The sequence below is a fragment of the Squalius cephalus genome (genome assembly GCF_949319135.1).
Source record: "Squalius cephalus genome assembly, chromosome: 7".
Lineage (NCBI taxonomy): Eukaryota > Metazoa > Chordata > Actinopteri > Cypriniformes > Leuciscidae > Squalius > Squalius cephalus.
In genome coordinates, this window is record NC_137128.1 from 46,646,115 (window position 1) to 46,670,283 (window position 24,169).

The 24,169-nt window shown below is 36.5% G+C and overlaps 1 protein-coding gene across 1 annotated transcript in view; it reads left to right on the plus strand.

The window, feature by feature from the left end:
- Positions 1-232: 232 nt before the first annotated feature.
- vapal (VAMP (vesicle-associated membrane protein)-associated protein A, like) overlaps positions 233-24,169 on the plus strand; it is a 33,095-nt gene continuing 9,158 nt past the window's right edge. Inside the window, exons 1-3 of the mRNA XM_079876994.1 lie at positions 233-382; positions 642-970; positions 22,974-23,126. Coding sequence (XP_079733120.1) covers positions 913-970; positions 22,974-23,126 — 211 coding nt within the window. The 5' untranslated portion in view covers positions 233-382; positions 642-912. The remainder of the gene's footprint in view (positions 383-641; positions 971-22,973; positions 23,127-24,169) is intronic.

The window sequence follows — 24,169 nt, forward strand, 5'->3', positions numbered from 1 at the left end:
ATAATTAATTAATTAATTAATTAATTATACTGCCATAAATATTACATAAAAATTAAAAATGATGACTTAGTATGCCATCATTTTGACTTTCTAAACGTTTACGTGGGAGAATGTTCTGGGTCCAAAGGCCACGGGGCCGAAATTACAGCTTATATTGAATTTATTTACCAATATGGACCTAACAAATCGAGTTTACAACAAATCAAATCGAGTTTACGAGTTTATTCACAAACAAAAGTCCTGTCACGCAAATGACACTCTATATTTTCTTTTCCGATCTGTTGTAGCCTATATTTGGATTATTGTCATATTAATTATTTGCATGTGACTGGCATTCAATAAAAACATAGAATAAAAAAGTCCTGTGACGCAGAACACGGACGTTTTTTTTAAAACAACAACAACAACAACAACAACATAATTTGGTGTATAATTACTGTAGTTCCTCTATATTTTAGGCATATACTTATAAAAGTAATGCTTTAAATCATACTTATGAAATTATGCCATAAAAAGTCATAATTATGGCATGTAAATATCTCATAATTTCGATTTAGACCTAGTATGCCATCATTTCGATTTTTTTTTTTTTTTTTTTTTTTAAGTCATCATTTTGACTTTTATTCTAAATTATGAATTAGTATGTCAATACTTTTGACTTTCTAAAACGTTTAACAGGGAGAATGTTCTGGGTCCAAAGGCCACGGGGCCGAAATTACAGCTTATATTGAATTTATTTACCAATATGGACATAACAAATCGAGTTTAGTTAACAGAACGCGAACAGACCGCCCCGCGCATCCATGTGGGAACGCGCTGCGCACTCCCGCCGCCGGCGCGCTCACTGAGTGACTCAGTGGAAGGGTTTGGGATTGACCTCCGGAACCAACCGTCACCTTCCCGGCCAGAAACATGTCCAAACTGGAGCAAATCCTCGTCTTAGACCCTCCGAACGACCTGAAATTCAAAGGTAAGGGAGTAACGCTGACATTCAGTGGGGTCTAGTAAACTGTACGCGGGTTTTGTTACGCTATTATGCAGAAAAGCGGTGTGGGCCGCGTTGGATCCCCGCGCTCGATTAACTGACAAGCGGCCGCTCCTGCTCGCGCGTCCCGGTCTCACAACACACAGTCAGCAGGGAGGCGACTGGACCTGGTGTCGGTTTGGATTCGGTTGTCGGGCTTGTTTAACACTGCCACGTCATTTTAAGGGAACAAATGCAGAAATGTAGCTGTCCAGTGCTTACGTGGATGCGTTAATAAAGAAAAACCTTTGAATTAAAGTACTGTTACTGTACCGTACTACTTCGGTATGATATAGCATTTTATGAACCATAATATGTGCATGGTACTTTTAAAAGAAAGTCAATTCATTTCAGGTACCATGGTACTGCCATGTTTATTTTGGATTGTACCATGGTACTTCCTTATGGAGTAGGTTAGTGAAGGTATTTTATTACAAAGGTAATATCAAAGTACAGTAGCTTTACCATCTGATAGCTTCTCTCGTCATATTATACCGTGGTACTTTATTTTTCAATCTTGTATGGCACCATCTTAAAATTTAAAAGTCATTTATCTCTTATGAACATAAATGCATTTATTTTTTCCACTCACTATAGTAATACTGTTAAATGTATTATTTAATTTTAATCTACTTTCAACTAATCTACTACTCTAATCTACTTATTCATCAAATTTTAATCTAATTTAATGTTTAATAGATTAATTAATTTTTAATTTATTTACTTAAATGATGTGTATTGTCAAAAGCGCTATACAAATAAACGTGTATTGAATTGAACTTATTTATTTTAATGTTATTATTTATTTCAATCAAATGTTTGGTTTTGTTTATTTATTTTTAAATTTATATCTTTAGGCCTATTTGTTTATTTAATTTTAATCTACTTTTTATTTATATATGCATTTATCAATTTTTGTTTCTTTTAATCTAATTTAATTAGTCTTAATAGATTAATTAATAACTAATATTTTTTTATTTTAATTATTATTTATTTGAATCAAATGTTTATGTATTTCTTTAAATCTTTATATATATATATTAGGGCTGTCAAAAGATTAATCGCATCCAAAATAAAAGTTTGTGTTTAAATAATATATGTGTGTGTACTGTGTATAATTAAATTTGTATATATTAATACACACACATGCTTGTATATATTTAATAAAAATGTGTAATTTATATATAAAAAAATTATATTTATATATAATATAAATTATATATAAATATATACAGTATATGTATGCAAATATTTCTTAAATATATACATGCATGTGTGTGTATTTATATATACAAAATAATTATACACAGTACACACACATATTATGTAAACACAAACTTTTATTTTGGATGCGATTAATCGCGATTAATCTTTTGACAGCCCTAATATATATATATAGGCCTATATATAAAAAAAATTTCACATTTCTATATTTACATGCCATAATGTAAAGATATTTACATGCCATAATTATGACTTTTTATGGCATAATTTCATAACTATGATTTAAAGCATTACTTTTATAAGTCTATAGTTTACAGCCGGCGACTCCAGTTTGAAAACCTCATTACCTTATACTGTAAATACCATGGTATATCTCAAAGTACCTGCTGATACAACACTGTACAGGAGTTCGTACAGTATCAGATGGTCATAGTACCATAGGAATGGATTATTACCTTTATGTACCGCGGTATCTGCTCCAATACGCCATAAATAATGGAGCGGTTCATGTATAGGTGGGATAACATTTGGGAGTGTTTTTACGATAGTTGGTCTGTGTTTGTTCTCTGAGGCGTCCTGGATAAATGAGTAACTAATGCTGTGATACGGCTGATTATAACCGAAGACGTTCTGGGGTGTGTTTTGTGAGACTCTGGGAACAGATGATCAACCAGAACTCAATTAAATTGACTCGTTTAATGGCGAAATACTCAGCGGTGTTCGTCAGATGTAGGTTTTGTAATCCTGATCACAGTCGGACTCTTGAGACGCGATTCAGTGCTGGAATCTTCAAACTCCCGAAAGTATGTGGAAATGTTTACAGAAAAAGTGTGATAAAATTTAAATGTAAACAAATAATAAAAGCTATAAATAAATACATAATTACATTAAAATAAATAAACAAATAAATATAAATTAAATCAAAATAAATGAATAAACACAGTACTATAACAGTACTTTAATGAGTTAATATAAACATAAAATTTGTAATATTTTTTAATATTTTAATTAGGGCTGTCAAACGATTAATCGCGATTAATCGCATCCAAAATAAAAGTTTGTGTTTACATAATATATATGTGTGTATGGAGTATAATTATTTTCTATATATAAATACACACACATGCATATATATTTAAGAAAAATGTGTTATTTATATATAAAATATTTATATATAATATAAATTATATATAATACACAGTATATACATGCAAATATTTCTTAAATATATACATGCTTGTGTGTGTATTTATATATAGAAAATAATTATACACCATACACACACATATATTATGTAAAAACAAACTTTTATTTTGGATGCGATTAATCGTTTGACAGCCCTAATTTTAATATAACATAAAATAACTTAAATATAAATGATCAATAATACTTCCCAAAAATGTCAGATATAATTATAACATTTAATTATAATATTCTAAATATGTTTAGAGAAAAAAACTGTGTAAAAAAAGAAATGATAAAAATATTAAATAGATTAAAAATACAAATTTGATATGAATAAATTAATCAAATAAATGCATAAATAGCGAATATTAAAGTAAAAATTAGATAGTAATAAATTAATAAAAATATATAATGATGAACAGATTAAAATTAATTGTAAAAATAATAATACAACCAATAAATATATACAAATATGATGTAATATGATATTTAATATTATATAATATACAAATATCAATTCGGTGTGTTTGAATTGAGATCGTGATCTTTTAGCAATTAATTGTGTAATTTTTTGCTTTAATTGTTTAAAAGTTTGTGGTTGGTAAGATTTTTTGATGCTTTGAAAGAGACTCTTATAAGACTGCACTTATTTGATCAAAAATACAGTACAAATTGTGAAATATTATTGTAATGTAAATCATCTGTTTTCTATGTGAATATATAATAGTGTAATTTATATCATGTGATCAAAGCTGAATGTTCAGCATCATTACTCCAGTCTTCAGTGTCACATGATCCTTCAGAAGTTAGGTTATATAGTTATTACATAGTTATTCTAATATGATGATTTGATGATCAAGAAACATTTATGATGATTATCAATGTTGAAAACGGCTTCATATTTTATTTTTCATGATTCTTTGTTGAATAGAAAGTTCAAAAGAACCGCATTTTTTTTAAATAGAATCTTTTGTAACATTATAAATGTCTCTTTTGATCAATTTCATGCATCCTTACTGTATAAAAATATTAATTTATTTTAAAGACCCCCACACTTTTAAACTCTAGTCTAGGATCTGCTTGATTTTGGGTTATGCCTTAGAGTTATTAATAACGTCTTTGCATGAAAAAGACTTTGGTGAGGCTCTGGAGCCTGAGATAAAGTGTCTGGGCGTCTTGGCAGGGAGTTTGACGTATGGCCGGACTCTCGAGACCTTTGCGTTCAAGATCTTAATCATGTTTTTTTGGGCAAGTTCTGCTGACAGTAAGTGGCAGCATGAGATTATGATTAGAAACAGATCTTTCTTTATTCCTCCTGAACTTCCTCTGATCCGGTAGCGGTGCTGTCGTTTAGGGTCATCAAGATGTCAGAACTTCAGTCGTTAATACCTGAAGAATTTCATTACTCTTAATTGCAAATTTCATACCACAGCAAAGACTAAATCAGTTTGTTATAATGCGTTTTCTTTTCTTTTTCACTAGTATGTTGGCTATTTAGTTTTCTGTTGTTATATTTATTTCAGCTAACGAAAACATTCACTTTAGAGCGATTGATCGTTAAAAGAGGGCGATTATAATGTTACACCAGTAGGTGGCGATACAATTAAAACAAATCTACTTTCCATTGAATCATTAATTCAAGAGATTCGTTCAAAAACGCTGATTCATCGAGTAAAGAAACCGGTGAAGTCCTGATTGAGTCATTGAATCATTCATTCAACCCGATTAACAAGTAAACAATTCAAATTAATTAAATATTTAGACTGCAATTAGCATTTTGTCAGAAGCTCTTGCTCTGAAGAGCCGGATTCCGTCAATCCCAGAATCCTCAGTGGGACAGCTCTCATTTCATTCATATTATTTATGTACATTTATGTAGGGTTTTCATGCTATTAAACGAATGTTTTGGATTATTTTAGTGTCATGTTCTCTCAATTGCGATAGTTTATATCTCATGATTCTAAGAAAAAAGTCAGAATTTTTTTTTCTAAATTTCCAGAGACAAAAGGTAAAAACTCTTTAATTGCAAGCAAAAAAAAAAAAGGTCAGAATTACGAGATTAAAAGGTTGCAATTAGCTTTTTTATTTGTTTTATTTTGTGGTGTAAACGAGTAGGGATGGGAGAAAAAGAATCATTCTGGAATCGGATCGGATCGTGAGGTGACTAAAGATTCCCACCCCTAACATTTACATACTGTGAATCGTTTTTTTGAATCGAGAATCGTTTTTGAATCGAATCTTGAGCCTAAAAATCAATATCGAATCGAATCGTGACATTTTCTGAATCGTGCACCCCTATAAACGAGCTTCCAGAGGATCCGGTCGAATCCCAGCCGTGGTTTGGTGTTGTGCTGGCCGGCTGCAGAAGCGCAGGGGCGATGTGTTGATGTTCTGGATGGCTCTGTAACTCAGTAAATGAATGAGGAACCCTGAGCTAAATACAGTCCACCAACCCGCCGCTGCCCTGCTTCTCACACTCCTGGCGGGATTGAGCGTCTTTACATCTCCAGGGCTCTACGCTAGTCCTCTAGCTTAGCCGCTAAGGGCCCTGTCACACCTACCTTGTTTGGTCCGGATTTTCAGACTTTTCAGTTTGATCCGAATCAAAATGACAGGTGTGAACCCTCCCCCGGACCAAACGGACGAAATTTGGTCAGACAAAAAGAGGTAGTCTCTGTCCGGATCAAACGGTCAAACTAGTGTGAACGCATTTTCTGTTTGGTTCGGACTTTCAGAACATTTACAGGAAGTTCTGGTGGTTCCCGCAGGATTGCTTGAGTCTTCTCCTCCTTTCCTGCCGGCGACCATAAAATGTTCGCACAACGAGGACGTTCATTTTGCGAATGTGAACTAGCCTCGAGTATAGCTGGTGCTGCAGGGAGTGATGCCGTAATTAGAGATGCACCAATTACAATTTTCTAGGCCGATTCCGATTTCCGATTTGTCATTGAGTTTGACCTGCCGATACCGATTTTAGCCGATTCCGATTTAATTTTTTTTAGGGATGTCCCGATCCGATCACATGATCGGAAATCGGGCCCGATCACGTGTTTTCAGACTCGATCGGAATCGGACGTTACCTCCCGATCAGGACTCGGATATATATATTCTCATTATTTTTTAACACATCAATATTTATGCGGTGGCACAGAGTTACGCCGGTTTCACATTGCACGCGTTAGTAAGCAGCGCAGGAGCAGTGCGTATGGTGAGCAGGAGCAGGACACGTGCGTTTTGCTTTCACACTGGCAGCGTTTGTTACGCGCGGCTGAACCGCGGGTTGTTTAGGCTACAGACAGAGTACTCCATAATGGATAAGTTGGCATTGCTTTTTTCGTTTTCACATACATTTAAGAGAAAAGACTTGTCAAGAAGCTTATTTTATTAATAATTTCATTTATATAACTTTTGTTTCATCTTTGATTTTATTGTTATGGCAACAAGTTTGTTTTTGGACATTTGTTTTCTTTTTAAATTGCTGTTGGTCATTTGATTGACTGTTTAAAACACAATAGATATCATCAATGCACTTTTTGGATAAAACTGCGGTGTATTTTGGCCATGATCAATGTATTGTCACTTTAATTCAGCAAAAGCGGCGCAGCAAAAATAGACTCGGCGCCGAAACGATCGCGGCACTGCTGCTCTGCTCTGCTACGCACTGCCGCGCCGCCTCTGCGTGCCTCTGAATGCTCTAAAGCCTGGTTTAATCTGGTAACATGGGCGGCGAAAAAAAATACGCGCTGCACGCTCTGCTAACAGTGCAGTGTGAAACCGGCGTAAGAGTTAGGAGTGCAGTTCCTAAAAGCACATTACTGGCTTTGCATACACTGTAGCACTTTTATTTTTTATTTGTTTACATGCCTGCCGGGTATTTTAAGTTGAGGTGCTATTTGTTTATATATTAGACTTTTTTTATATTTACTGTTGCACTAAAGTCCAAAAGTGAAGAATTTATGTATTACTTGATTGTTCAAGCTACCTCACAGAAGTGCTCTGTTTGTTAACAGAGTTGTTGAATGTTAAAATAAGGTGAATTAAATAAAAAATAAGGAACATCCTGGATCTGTTTTTTCGCTCTTCTTTATTCTTTTTTTATGTATTAAGTATCGGATCGGGACTCGGTATCGGCAGATACTCAAAATCAAATGACTCGGACTCGGACTCGAGGGCAAAAAAACCTGATCGGGACATCCCTAATTTTTTTCTAACCTCTTTACAGCACACACAAATTTATTATCGATCTTTTCTTTAACCCTTTCACGCGTAAGTTTAATATATTCTTACTGACCCCCCCCCCCCCCCCCCAGAGTGAGTTTTTCAAGGCGAACGTTCCCTTTAATGTTTCCATGGCGACGCGTCACGCGATACACCGCAGCCACAATAATACTGTATGACAGATGTCGCTTTTATTTCGGTTTTCCTTTTTTATTCAAAATATTCACAAACTTGCTTACCATGTCATCAACTATCTGATATTCCGATTCTAAAATACGTGTAAGTGTGTTTGGTCATTTAAAAACCTTTATAAATAATCTTGATCTATAACATGAGATGGGCGCCGCAATGTTGTCCTGTCAGTCGGATTTACAGCACGTGAATTCAGTTTCTCCCGAAATGAATGCAAGAAAGTGGCCGGTGAACTGAGAAGAATAGAGTAAACTTTATAGTTACTTCCACTATGTTTGTCTGATATGAATAACACATGTCGGCAAATTATATTTGAATAGATTGTTATTGCTGCTTCCACAGACATCAGTGTGTATTTTACAAACTCCAAATGTATTGTTTTACTCGTGCTTATGTGTATTTAAATATCTGAAACCTAAAATAAGCATTATGAGGTTGAAAACACTGCTTAGTTGTGATATATGACAGCGCTGAACCATAGACTGTAAAAAATATGGACAAAGCGTCTGTGACGTCACCCATAGACTTTCTGAAGAACGGGTTTGAAGCCGTTTATGGGGGGTATGGGCGGCGCCATCTTGGAAAATCTTGGGAAATCCTAACCCCGCCCACCTTCTAACGCAGCGCACATCACTCAGCTCGCTCTGCTACTCAGGTTATCTCTGTGTATATTTCAGGCAACGAAATATGTTATAAAACACCATACTAACTCTTTTCGTTTTCATTTAAAGAAATCTTAAACATTATAGCCACACAAATGTGGTTCAGGCAACGCATATTGATTATATTCAACTGCACATAACGTTTGCCTATTTATGAAAAAAAAAAAAAATATATAAAACACAAACCTGCCTCTTTTCATTTTAAATATAATATAAAAATATTAAACATTTTATGGTCCAGGCAATATGTGCATTTGTACTAAACAACAGATTTTGCAGTAAACAACATTATCATCTTCGTTGTATTAAAATGTAAAATGACAAAAACTCAACCCAGTCTCTTTTTGTTAAATTTCAGTTTTATCAATGTTAGCCATTATAAAAGTATAAGTAAAAGGTATAAGAAGCTATACAAATAAAGCAAACAATTCAGTCAAACATACAAAGTCAGCGCGAGTCTAACCATACATCGGTAAAGTTAAATAGCTTATAAAGTTATGAAACTTCCCCTCAGCCAAAACGATTGCCCAGGGAAAAAAATATAGATTCACGAGACCAAAAATCGCCCATTAGATATACACAAGATGAATTATATCTCATGTTTAACCACTACAGAGACGCCAGAGTCAGCGGCATTGGCGGCAAACCTCAGAACGTCAAGCCGATGAAAGACTGCTCCAGGCGGGGTACATCGCGCCGAGCGCCCGGTCATCGCTGGATCATCTGGATACAATTTTCATAAATCTTTAAATAAACCACAGATTTGAGCTTTAAACAACTACATTCTCGCCTGAAAAACTCTTAAAACTACATTTCATGATACAGAAACAGTAGTATTATATGTCAACTGTATTAAAAAATGGCGCTTCTTATGTTGTCATTCTCCGTGGCGCTGCCTTGTCAGCTGTCAATCAAGCTGTCAATCAAAGTTAACCACGCCCTTATTGTCATATATTTTATAACTAAATACGATCTAAACTAACGAGTTAGAAAAAAATTCACCCCCCTCACAGTTGTCAGGCACTCGGAACCTATCGAAAAATACAATAAAAGTCCATGGGACCAACTTGTAAAAACATGAATTTATGCTGTGAAAACGGACATTTTAACATGGGGGCTATGGACATTTGCTCCCTTTTGGGACCTCCCTCTAGCGGATTTTCGATGTATTGCAGTTTTTCGCACTTCCGGGTAGGCTTCATTTTTCAGATCAGAATGTTGCCGCTTGCGCTGAACGCGTCCGACTCTGGCTCAGCGCCAGCCGACGCGCGAAAGCAGTTTGAATCAGATGCACGTCCATTTACAAACCAACCAATGTGAAGATGCAGCCCATATACATACAACCGGCACATCCGGGAACTTCACTGTCAATTTCGTAACCGCCCCTTTTTAGGGGAAAACAAGCCAGACTTCCCATAGACTTCAATACAAAATAGCGGCACAAAACAACGTCCGTACACAGCCGGCAGACGTGTATAACTTCAGAAATCACTTAGATGAAATATGTCGAGTAATTATATGTCCACCCTGCCTTCCATAGAGCGTGAACGATACATTTATAAACTTAATTTGGGCAACTTAAAAACATGTCCCTTTCATTCTACCAGCGTCAAATTGGTCTAACAACCCCACCCAGTGGCCAGAAGTGTATTACCCGGACATTTACTCGTACCTCATCGAGTCACCAGGTAGCCAGTGAATGATTTTACTACGGTTTTAAGAAGTAAACATCTTTAAATGTATAATATTATGTCTTTATATTTAGAGTAGCTACTGAGTGCACTTTTCTGTCCAGCCATACAACTAGCCTGATTTAGCTTTCGATAGCATCATCCGTAATTCATGATATTTCCATAACAGCAAGATATTTATGATGATGGCAGGCAGAGATGGGCATAAATACATGGAAATGTATTTAAAATAAAATAAAAATACAAAATACTGTGTGGAAAAAATTTATTAAATACAAATACATAATAGGGGTAGCCTACTGTGTGAAAAAAAAATGTTTAAATACAAATTACATGTTTGTAAGGGTTAGTACACGTCCTCAATCCGATACTGTGTATGGCGCTCGCCGGATTGTTTTCCCCTAAAAGTGGGCGTGAACCTTTTCAGAGACGTTCTATGACGCTAAGCCGGTTGTATGTATAGATGATGACGACAGAACGCAAGTGTGTCATGTAAAGTTCTTCAGTGCGCTCGCATAATTGCAATGTGAAACCAAACCAAAACTTACCGAATGTATCAAAACATGAACTTTGGTGCAGACTTTCAGATGTGAAAACGCCCTAAATTGTCATTTTTATGCCGAGTTCACACTGCACGATTTTCACAGTAGCCGGGTCACTGTTCTTCTCACACTGCACGACTATCTGTGGGAGCATTCAGCCACTGCTGTGTTCACACACACACACGATGGGGTTTCACACCGCATGACTTTACAAGAGGAAGAATCGCTGACAACTTCTGTCTGATCCACAAACTACGTTTCACAACCAAACACACGCAAGAAGTGATAAGGAAATAACGCAAGATCACATGTGAGACTGAAATTGTTATTAAAAATGATAGCCTCTATTAGGCCGTGTGTTCACCAAAGCGTTTTTTCACGCGGCTGGCATATATTTTCAATTGTTTTCAATGGGAGCGCCGCGATTTTAAAACGTAATGAGGCGCTGAGCGTTTTTTTTTGTTTTTTTTCACGCTGAAGCGCTCGCCGTTTTTTACTGGTCGTCGAGAGTTGAAGAGTGTTCAACTTTGGGTAATGGTGCGTTCAAGTCCTCCTGGGAAGTTCGTACGTACGGAAGTCGTGCTTATACGCTGATTTCACGCAGCCGCCATTTTCAAATCGAAAGCGAGGCTCCGGTGGGAAGAAAACCGGAAGTGTCGCCTTTAATCACAGGAGAGTCGTGAATGCGATGGCGTATTGTTGTGTTTAATGATGTTATGTCAATTCTAAAACTGTACATACATTTCTTTCATACTTTAGACTATATACAGTGAAATTCATTTATAAATATATATATTTTTTTATATAATTCAGAAAGTAAAAAAAGAAGCAGGAATGAACTATATACATATCCTATATTGGATATTAACATCCAAAAGTGTAAATCGCGGCAGCAGCTTCAGGTTGGTAGTCCAAAGGCATTGTTGTTTATCTTTACTTCCGGGGTTTTTCCCACCGGAGCCTCGCTTTCGATTTCAAAATGGCGGCTGCGTGAAATCAGCGTATAACGGCATGTGCGTTCAAGTCACTTTCGTCGGAGCAAAATGGCGGAGTACTTTCTCTTAATTAATTACACAAAAATACAGTAAGGTTCTTAAACTCTTGTTCTAGAAAATGAAGAACAAAGAAATGTGCATCAGGTGTACTTTGTATTTTTATGTGTTTAATTAATTTATGAAGCCACTGCCAACACATTGTTACATGTTGCATTGTTATATTATAATACTATCATATTCTGTGTTGGCGATTATAGCTAACTGAGCTGTTAATAGAAAAGCCTGACAATATCACAGCTAAATACCTTTACGTATTGTGTATTCCGCGTTAATCACTGACACGCCCCCAACTCGTAAAGATCGGAGCTTAGAGAAAATCCCGAGCTCCCCACTGGTATTTACGACATTGTGGTGGCGTTCAAGTGCGTTCAGCTCGTAAATACGATCTATACGAGATGACTTGAACGCACCATATAACACAGCGCTCATCAGTGTCACTTTTTACCCAACCGTCCAATCACAGTGGAGGAGGGGCGGGGCTAATACCACACCGACCAACCACCACATTCTGCTTGTACAACGTCAACAGACGACAACAACACGCATAATAACAGAACAAAATCATTTAAAACAAGAGCTAAAGAAAATACGTTACATTATATTGACATTTTAATATAGAATCAACACAGAAACAAAATATGTGTGGAATGAGACACTAGTAACACTTTCGCGGATATTCCGTATCATAACAAGCAAAGCGTCTCAACTGAAAAAATGCTGCGCTGCCAAAACTCTCTCAAGGGCTCACAGCTAGGCGTTTAGCTGGCTAGTGGACACGCAGGCTTAGAAGCAAGAAGATTTGTGATCCAAATTATCTGTGCGCTGATTTGCGGTGAAAAGGAGAAGAAGAAAAAAACAGATTATGCAGGAGGAAGTGTTTGGGAGACGAGAGCAAGGATTGTGTTTAGAGGAAGCGAAATGCATTAAATATCTGTTCATCTCAAACGGTTTGTGGATTATTAACTGCAGAAATCACATGTTGGCATCGTGTCTGGTTGGAGTGTGATGCTCTTGAAATAGACATTTTCATTTTCCATGTGTTCATGTACGGTTTATCCACGCGTTCCCGCCAGTTTGATTAAAGGAGAACTCCGGTCAATTTTAACATTGAGCTCATTTTTTTGTACATTTGGAGTGCTGTCAATACAGAGAACAACGACAAAAATCGGTGTTGCCTACACCATATTATCCTCTTTTTAAAATTTGCACCCTGTTGACTTCAATGGGGCAATGTTTAAACCTGCTTTTAGCCTCTTAACATCCTTGATGTGTCATTACAAGTGCACAGAAAATGTGAGTGATTCCTTCTGAGTGAACACGAGTGAGTCTGACTGCAGTAGATGTGAAAGAAATGTATAAAAATTGATGTTATTTAAGCCAGCGCAAATACCTGTTTACATCCTGTTTTTCGGTTGAAGTCCAAAGTAGTCGATTGCCGAGTTCACGCGCGTGATCATTGGTAACGAAACCTATGCGCGTGAACTCGGTAATCGACTACTTTGGACTTCAACCGAAAAACAGGATGTAAACAGGTATTTGCGCTGGCTTAAATAACATCAATTTTTATACATTTCTTTCACATCTACTGCAGTCAGACTCACTCGTGTTCACTCAGAAGGAATCACTCACATTTTCTGTGCACTTGTAATGACACATCAAGGATGTTAAGAGGCTAAAAGCAGGTTTAAACATTGCCCCATTGAAGTCAACAGGGTGCAAATTTTAAAAAGAGGATAATATGGTGTAGGCAACACAGATTTTTGTCGTTGTTCTCTGTATTGACAGCACTCCAAATGTACAATAAAATGAGCTCAATGTTAAAATTGACCGGAGTTCTCCTTTAATCCCAATACTGCAGGTTTCCTGAAATGTTACGTAGAAAATATGCAAATTAGGCATTATCTGATTAAATATGCATTTGCATACATTTCTAGAAATCTGAACATTGAATGAAGCCAGTTTCATAATTCATTGGGATGTGTAAATCAGAAAATTGACCATGTTTTTAATATAATATGATAAATGAACAAACCCTCAGAATATACACCGCCTTTAAAGATATGAAATCTACAGATGTAATAAAATAAACACTTAAATGCGTAGTTTTCTTTCTACTAGTCTGAAATGTTATGGAAGCAAAATAGAGTCAAAATTGCATGAAAAACATTGATTTATCAGGTTATATCTAATGTAAACATGTCAATCATTTATTTAACTATCTGTTGCTCCATTAGTAGTTGAGCTTAAACGACTAACTGTGTGTACAGTAGAAGAACAGAAAACTGGTATTGTCGTCTGGCATCAGACAGAAATCTTCTCAGTGGGGATCATGAACGTTCATATGTTTGACCTGAAGTCACACCGTTTTTAATTAGATTTCTCTCTCATCCTTGACATGATTATGATTCCCTTCAATGCTTCTCTGATGTGAGTTTATTCACTTCTCATGTTGCGCACAACAATCCTCCTCCTCACAAGTTCAGCAGAAGCTAATTTCCAAGGTCGAGCATCTGGTATTTACAAAAATAAGTCCATTCCTTGGCTTGGTCCTGCAGGACTCCTCTAATCCACTAATGTGTGACATGCTCAGTCATAAGATCCTGGCTTTTGAAGGCTAATTGCATGTCATCTCCGTTCATCTGATCCAAAAGACCATCGGAAAAGCTGAAGCGGGATTTGATTGTGAGGAGAGATGCTGGTTGTACCAAATTGTCCTGTTTTCTGTCATATAAATAAACACACATTTCCATGCAAATTCTGGTGGACAATAGGGTAAAAAATATCGATTTCTCGATTTTAATCGATTCTCATTTTTACGAACCGATGTCGATTCTTAAATCTCAAGACTCGATTAGTCCTCCTGTTTTCAGCTGATGAATGAATGGAACATTGTAGCGCATCCCATCCAATAAATCACAGTAATCTTTGTGCTTTGTTACTATTGATATGAAACAAAGTCTCAGATTTCAAATTACGTCCATTTTCTTACGAAATTGAAAAACATAAATAGCGTTTTGTCGCTGTGGCGTGAGATCGCTCTGGCTCAGCTCTAGAGAAGCACATGCTCTTCTCCTCCGCCTTAATAACACCAGTTACAGCGCGAGATAAACATGAATGAGCTTCTGAAAGTGTGTTAAAAGGTAGAGTACAACTTATCGAAGTCCGTATCATGTGACATGGAGTCGCCCAATCAGTGTTTCAACCGTGGAAAGACATCAGTAAAACAGCTTGTAAACAATGTCATGTAGCGTCACATTTACCTCAGAAAAACCACATCCAGTGACCATAAACTCGTTAGTCAGCGAGAACAATTAACTCTGGAGCATTTTGCTAAATATATGCACCATTATACATATTCATAATAATTGTTAATGTCCTTCAGTATTTAATGCATGTTTGAATAAATCTTTTTTTTTTAATAACAGCCACCGTTTAGATATTTACATTTCATATAACTTTATTATTATAAAAATAAATAAAAGTGTAATTTAAGTTTTTATACAAATCAGTTATTTTTTACCTTCAATATTATAGTAGGCTAATGAAGCCTATAGGCTACAACTGACTCCCATAGTTCACAGCATTAGTGAAGAGATTTTAAATTTACCATGTGTTGTACCTGATATCCAAAATAATCAATATTGAATCGAATCAAATTGCAAGCTTGTGAATCGAAATCTAATCGAATTGTGAAATTTGTGTCAATATACCCAGCCCTAGTGGCCAATATGAAGCTCATAGGCTGATATGAAATCGCGCTAATTAAACCGAAACGAAAATTACGTAAAAAAAAAAAAAAAATCTTATTTTAAATTCGTTTTTTTATTATTATTATTATTAGAATTTTTTATTAATTTTACTGAATCTGAATTAAAAAATGCAAGCCATTAAAATAACCACACTTTCGTTTAAAGCAACGCAAAAATTGGACAAAAAATAGGCCTATATTAAAATAATATTAAATATCAATATTTTCATATCTATGTCAATAAAGTATTAATCTTCATTCAAGTCTATGCAACAGAATCAGATTTAACAGATTTATTTTTTGACCAATCATCAAAATAATGTGTAGTCCTGCAAAGCTCTTATTGTCAGAGCGTGTGAGCAGATAGCAGGTGATAATTGTATAATTTTAACAATATTATTTCACAAACGGAGCTTTTATTTCTCGCGCCGCTAATGTAATTTCTTCTGCTAACGTCGTGACACCGCCTCTGTTGCGTCTTTGTACTTTAGTGCGCTTCAAGCACACATGCCAACTTTAACGTCGTTTAAATGATGATGTTATAAAGAATAATTAGCCTCCATGTTTGCCACATTTATGGATCATATGTTTCTAATACATGTTTTGCACAGAGGAAGGTTTCTCCGGCATCTGAACGCAGTGAAACCAGATCTGGAATAAATCACATGATGTGATAGATCAACTCAAAGCAGGATCCACACACCCTGAAGCTGCACAGTAATTAAACCGTGTTCCTGATTGCTATAAATATGAAAGTTGCGTTTACCACAGTGACATCACTTACCACACACACTCAAAAAAATAAGATGTTGAACGAACTTGATTAAATTAAAGTAAACTTTTCCACGAAAATGAATTACATTTTTCCAACAAAATCGAATTTGTTAGAAATGATTTATTGTAATCTTGTTGTATGAACTTAAATTAATTTAGTCATTCCTGCTAGATAAAGTTTTGTCAGGTTGACTACATTTAATTTTTGCCCTGCCTAAAATCGCCAACATTATAATTTTAGCTAATTTGACTCTACAGTTATTTCCAATGATAGAAGCTACAAGTGTTCAATTTAATTAAAACCATTTTTTACAGCGTAATATTGAATATTACTTATGCAGGCCTGCGAGTGAGGTTTAATGCATGTATAGTAAGTATACTGAGTGCCCACAGCCCTAAACTAAACACACTCTTCTGCATAATGGTAACCACAAAATTCAAAAACATTACAGAAAGTTCTCTAAGTTTCTAACATAACTGAATATTAAACACTAACATTAACTAACAACATCTTTCCATTTACTGAAAAACACATGAAATAACACTTTAATCCCTAAATTCACCCTCCTAATGCAGTCCCTTGCAAAGCATGCTGGGAACTACAGATCCACTGCCCAGTTAGTCAACAAAAATGATTCATGTAGTTTTCACACAAATTAATTAACCCTTAATCAGTGTTCAAAAAGGATAACGTCTGATAGACCCCAAACTTTTAAAGAGCGATTGCATAAGGAAATATACATTTTTTTATATGGAAAACTATATATCATTTTTTTTATTTACTTCTCAACTATACATTTATGCTGTGTTTTTGTGGAAATTTGGAAGTTTTTTACCTATTTACTGCACAATTACTCAACTAGGCCATAAATTGGCTCATGAAAAATGATTTTTTAAAGAAAAAAATCACTTAAATGACGATCTTAATTAAATCTAAATTGACCCCAAACACTGATTAAGGGTTAAGTAGGTTGATTGAACACAATTAAATTAAGTTGTAACAAAATATTAAACAATAGTGTTAACTTTAGCTTATTTTAATGCATTAAATTTATCAAGAGGCAAAAATTTAATTTTTTTTAGTGCACAATTTTGTTGCTTAAAATAAAATAAACGTTAACTGATTAAAAAAAAAAAAAAAACGAATTCACAATATTATAATATGTGACCCTGGACCACAAAACAAAAACATGGGTAAATTTTTTTAAATTGAGATTTATAAATGATCTGAAAGTTGAATAAATGAGCTTTGCATTGATGTGTGGTTTATGATTGGACAATATTTGGATGAGATGCAACTATTGAACTGTCTGGAATCTGAGGATGCAAAAAAATCGAAACATTGAGAGATGTTGGCGATTGTGCAGCATTCACTCACACAAATACATGTTTTATATTAGAGCCCGACCGATATGGATTTTTGGGCGCCGATGCCGATACCGATAAAAAAAAGCCAGATACCGATATATCGGCCGATATTATTTATGTGTATATTATAATACAGTAGCAATATTATTTATGTGTATTATAGTACAGTAAGTTTGGACACACTTTACAATTGGTGTGTACAAACTTTTGATGGGTACTAGAGCACGACCGATAAAGGATTTTGAAGGCCGATACCGGTACAAATATTTGTTGGTTTTAAAATCCGATATTCCGATATATCGGACGATATTTTTTATTTTTTTTCAGAAACGCGCAACAAAACATTAACAAATTTCCCTAACATTAGTTATTTGTAGTTATTTATGAGTTTTAACTAAAATAATATGATAATGCATTTTAAAAAGAAACTTGTTTCTTTTATTGTCACAACAGAACAGAGGAACATCAAAATATATTAAAGTTCTGATAAATAAAATGTATAAAAATACAAACTTAAGATTTTTTTTTAAGACTAAACGTTTAGTCCTTTGAACAAAAACAACAATTTCACATTCAAATTGACAACAAATTCAAATTGTCATAATTTACTCTCTCAAGTTGTTTTTTTCTTCTGTTGAAAATAAGTTATTTGGATGAATGTGGGTAACCAAACAGTTGATGTACCCCAGTGACTTCCATAGTATATTTTTCTCCTTTGGAAGTCAATGGGGACCAGCTACTGTTTGGTTACCCACATTCTTCAAACTATTAATATTAGAAAAATATTAGAAGGAAATTAATACAGTTGGAACAACATTAGAGTGCCTGTAAATAATGAGATCATTTTTATTATTGGGTGAACTATCCCTTTAAGGACAAGCGGCAATGTGTTTACAATTGCTACTGTCTCTTTAAGAGCTGAGCACGACACGTCTAATGTACACGCATTTGACAAGCAGATTTTCTCTCAATTTTGCCTTCACTTTAGACAACCGACTTTGTTTATGTAAATCTTGTGTGTATTTAACAGTATTAGCACAATAAGACTCGAAAGATAACTTAGTCCAGTATCCAGGCGCTGGTAGAAAGGCTTTTAGTGCATGTGAGCTTCACATGTACGCGCTGAGAAACGCACACGTTAGAACAGCGCATCAGTATTTAAAATTAAATGTTTAACCGACAAAGCATTAAAGCACATGCACATTATGAACTTTTGTGAACTGCAGTGTTAACATTTTATGTGAATATAGCCTACGTCGCGTTGTTCCGCTTCACTCTCGGCTTATTTAACCGCAGCAAAAGTGGACATGAGTCACGAATTTTGTCATCCTTATTTGAGTTAAGAGAACTGATAGGGATGTTCTTTTAATTGTTATTCAAGCAATGTATGTCTCGTGAGTCGTTACCAACTCACCATGAACACACTTCACCGATGATCTCACTCGCGGTTCTCTCTGCCCGACTCTGGCTGGATCAGCAGGTTGCAGAATGTGTGGCGCGTTATACACGAGTGTTGCCAACAGGGACGGTGTAGAGTGCCCTCTGGTGGACAAACTATACAACGCCAACACTCATAACATGGTTGAAGGGTGTTTCGTCCGTTTTTATTTTATTTTTGAAATATTCATTTATCGGCCGTTATAAATGCCGATACCGATAGTTTTGAAAATGCCTAATATCGACCGATAATATCGGCCTGCCGATATATCGGTCGGGCTCTATTTTATATATTTACGGTAGGAAATTTACAAATATCTTTATCTTTACTTAATATCCTCATGATTATTGACCCATACAGTGTATTGTTGGCTTTTGCCTCAAATAACCCGTGCTACTTGTGTCTGGTTTTGTGATCCAGGGTCACACGGTATCTGCTGCTTTGTGTTGCGTTTTCCCGGTGTATTGTGGGAGTGTATGGCGTGATGTGCTTCCAGTCGTACGAGGTTTAATGACGGTCAGCGTCATTGATTGATCTCTTTAAAAGACCTTAAAAGCGGTGCAGCTGAAATGCCAGAAAATTGTGATTTTATGGTAATTGAGGAATTACATTATTCAATAAGGCGTCTGAAACACACGAGTCTTTGTGCCGTGTGTTCGAGTCTCGTCTCGGTTTGACGTGTCGGCATCTCTGTTCTCATGACACTCGCTCGGTTATTATTATCATCTTTAAGCGGTGATGTGAGAGAGTTAAAGTCAAAATTGATGTGCAACATTGTTAACAAATGAAGAAAGAGATATTAACTTTTGTTTGTACACATTAAAATCATAATTAGCCTAATTAACATAATTTAAAGATGCATATGCATGCGTTATAGTAGGGCTGCAACTTGCTGTTATTTTGATAATCGATTTTTTTTTTTGATCAATCAGATGAAAAATCTAAATTATACATTAAAAAAACTTTAAATCCTTTATTTTAAACAGTTATTCCACATTCTGATCATGTGTAATATGAAAACTGTTTAATATAAAGCTTATAAAAACTTAAAATTACTATTTTAATAAGAAATATATAATATAATAAGAAAAAACAAAAGTACAGAATAGTGTTATAATTGTGTGATTTTAATGTGAGGATGTTGTTTATCTGTCCATTTTTTTTGTCCATTGCTGTCATTATCAGCCCCACGTAAGAAAATTTGGTCAATATATTAGAACAGATTATAAATAATGGATTATTTCCTTCAGATGTTCAACATGATAGTTTTGAATTGCTTAAACTTATTGGAATCACTCCAAAAAAGGAAAATACAGTAAAGTGCAACATGTGCTGTCATATCGGCTACATAACATTATAATGAGAACATCATAATTGTGTGTTTAGGACATGGCTTTTAATGGTGAGACTTGTGTTTTTGTAATCAGGCTCTCAAAATCATATACGGTTTATTGGCCAATATATCAGTTATCGGCTTTTCCAATGTAAAGAATTATCGGTATCGGTCAATGTTCCGTTGCCCCCCTAATGTTCATGACCCCTAATGTTCGTGACCCCTAATGTTCGTGACCCTTAATGTTCGTGACCCTTAATGTTCGTGACCTCTAATGTTCATGACCCCTAATGTTCATGACCCCTAATGTTCATGACCCCTAATGTTCGTGACCCTTAATGTTCGTGACCCCTAATGTTCGTGACCCCTAATGTTCATGACCCCTAATGTTCGTGACCCTTAATGTTCGTGACCTCTAATGTTCATGACCCCTAATGTTCATGACCCCTAATGTTCATGACCCCTAATGTTCATGACCCCCTAATGTTCAAGACCTCTAATGTTCATGACCCCTAATGTTCGTGACCTCTAATGTTCATGACCCCTAATGTTCGTGACCCTTAATGTTCGTGACCCCTAATGTTCGTGACCTCTAATGTTCATGACCCCTAATGTTCATGACCCCTAATGTTCATGACCCCTAATGTTCATGACCCCCTAATGTTCAAGACCTCTAATGTTCATGACCCCTAATGTTCGTGACCTCTAATGTTCGTGACCCCTAATGTTCATGACCCCTAATGTTCATGACCCCTAATGTTCATGACCCCTAATGTTCATGACCCCTAATGTTCATGACCCCTAATGTTCAAGACCTCTAATGTTCATGACCCCTAATGTTCATGACCTCTAATGTTCATGACCTCCTCTGTTCATGACCCCTAATGTTCATGACCCCTAATGTTCATGACCCCTAATGTTCATGACCCCTAATGTTCAAGACCCCTAATGTTCATGACCCCTAATGTTCATGACCTCCTCTGTTCATGACCCCTAATGTTCATGACCCCTAATGTTCAAGACCTCTAATGTTCATGACCCCTAATGTTCATGACCCCTAATGTTCAAGACCTCTAACATCAAAATAGAATAACTCGGTGTAGGCAACACCGATTTTTGTCGTTGTTCTCTGTATTGACAGCACTCCAAATGTACAAAAAAATGAGCTCAATGTTAAAATTGACCGGAGTTCTCCTTTAATGTTCGTGACCCCTAATGTTCATGACCCCTAATGTTCAAGACCTCTAATGTTCATGACCCCTAATGTTCATGACCCCTAATGTTCATGACCCCTAATGTTCATGACCCCTAATGTTCAAGACCTCTAATGTTCAAGACCCCTAATGTTCATGACCCCTAATGTTCAAGACCTCTAATGTTCAAGACCCCTAATGTTCATGACCCCTAATGTTCATGACCCCTAATGTTCATGACCCCTAATGTTCAAGACCCCTAATGTTCAAGACCCCTAATGTTCAAGACCCCTAATGTTCATGACCCCTAATGTTCATGACCCCTAATGTTCATGACCCCTAATGTTCAAGACCCCTAATGTTCAAGACCCCTAATGTTCAAGACCCCTAATGTTCAAGACCCCTAATGTTCAAGACCTCTAATGTTCATGACCCCTAATGTTCATGACCCCTAATGTTCAAGACCTCTAATGTTCATGACCCCTAATGTTCAAGACCTCTAATGTTCGTGACCCCTAATGTTCATGACCCCTAATGTTCGTGACCCCTAATGTTCGTGACCCCTAATGTTCGTGACCCCTAATGTTCGTGACCCCTAATGTTCGTGACCCCTAATGTTCGTGACCCCTAATGTTCGTGACCCCTAATGTTCGTGACCCCTAATGTTCGTGACCCCTAATGTTCGTGACCCCTAATGTTCGTGACCCCTAATGTTCGTGACCCCTAATGTTCGTGACCCCTAATGTTCGTGACCCCTAATGTTCGTGACCCCTAATGTTCGTGACCCCTAATGTTCGTGACCCCTAATGTTCGTGACCCCTAATGTTCGTGACCCCTAATGTTCGTGACCCCTAATGTTCGTGACCTCTGTTCGTGACCTCTGTTCGTGACCTCTGTTCGTGACCTCTGTTCGTGACCTCTGTTCGTGACCTCTGTTCGTGACCTCTGTTCGTGACCTCTGTTCGTGACCCCTAATGTTCGTGACCCCTAATGTTCATGACCTCTGTTCATGACCTCCTCCGTTCATGACCTCTGTTCATGACCTCTGTTCATGACCTCTGTTCATGACCTCTGTTCATGACCTCTAATGTTCGTGACCCCTAATGTTCGTGACCCCTAATGTTCATGACCTCTGTTCATGACCTCCTCTGTTCATGACCTCCTCTGTTCATGACCTCTGTTCATGACCTCTGTTCATGACCTCTGTTCATGACCTCTAATGTTCGTGACCCCTAATGTTCGTGACCCCTAATGTTCATGACCCCTAATGTTCGTGACCCCTAATGTTCATGAGTTCCTGTTGTGATGTTCTCCTCTTCTTCTCAGGTCCTTTCACAGATGTCGTCACTGCTAACCTGAAGCTAAAGAATCCTTCAGAGAAGAAAGTATGTTTCAAAGTGAAGACCACAGCGCCGCGCAGATACTGCGTACGACCCAACAGCGGGATCATCGAGCCCGGAGCCACGCTCACCATCTCAGGTCAGAACCGTAGACTGTACAAAACATGTGCGTAGTGTGTGTGACGTCACCCGAAATGTTTCTGAAGAGCGTTCTTGAAGCCCAAAGTGGGCGGAGCCAGCCGTCGCCATCTTGGCCGCGCGTCACTTGCGGATAAACAAAAATGTGCGGCGAGGCGGATTAGCTGAGGTGACGTGACGCTAACAGACAGCAGACAAACGGCTAGTAGTGACATCAGCTGCAATCCACCTGTCATTCAAGTGGCCACGCCCTTAATTATGCAGAACTTTAAGGCTTAATATAATTTAAACGGATGAGTTGCAAAAAAATTCACCCCCCTCACAGTCGTCATGAAGGGCAGAATTAGCTTTATAGACCAAAAACATATTTTTTTTAATGCTGTAAAGTTGGGCATTTTAATATGGGGGTCTATGGGATTGACTCTCTTTTGGAGCCTGTCTCTAGTGGCCAGTCGATGAACTGCAGTTTAAGTCACTTCAGTGTCGAATCAAGAGAGAGAGAGAGAGAGAGAGGAAGTTTGACGCTGGGTTATAGCACAGGACCCAAAGTATTCAGCCAGAAAAGAACATTCATTTTCTATCGAAACGGTTTGGGAGGGCCCAGATTGTTGGCCACGATGGTGGTCTTTAATTCGTGCTTCTCCGACGGCACATTTTAACCAGGGTTATTATAGTTAACTTAAGCTAAAACCATAATAAATGCTGAGTTAGGAGAACAGTTTTAGGATTTTTAGGCAAACCATTCAAAAAGAGCCATTTTTCATATCTCCTGACCAGTAGGTGGCGCTGTGCCGAAACGCTGCATGTAGCCTCAGACAATGCTTTTGATGACATGCACCAATTTTCGTCTCAATACGCTAAAGTTTTTAAAGTTAAATGGGAAAACAAAATAACTTGCGTTAATTGTTTGAAAAACTAACTCAGATATTATGTTGAGTTTTTGCAGAAGTACATGGGGGGAAAAGATCGATTCGTGGCTTTTGAGAATCAATATCGAATCGACCACATTTAAAAAAAAAAAGAAGCGATTAATCAAAAAAAGTG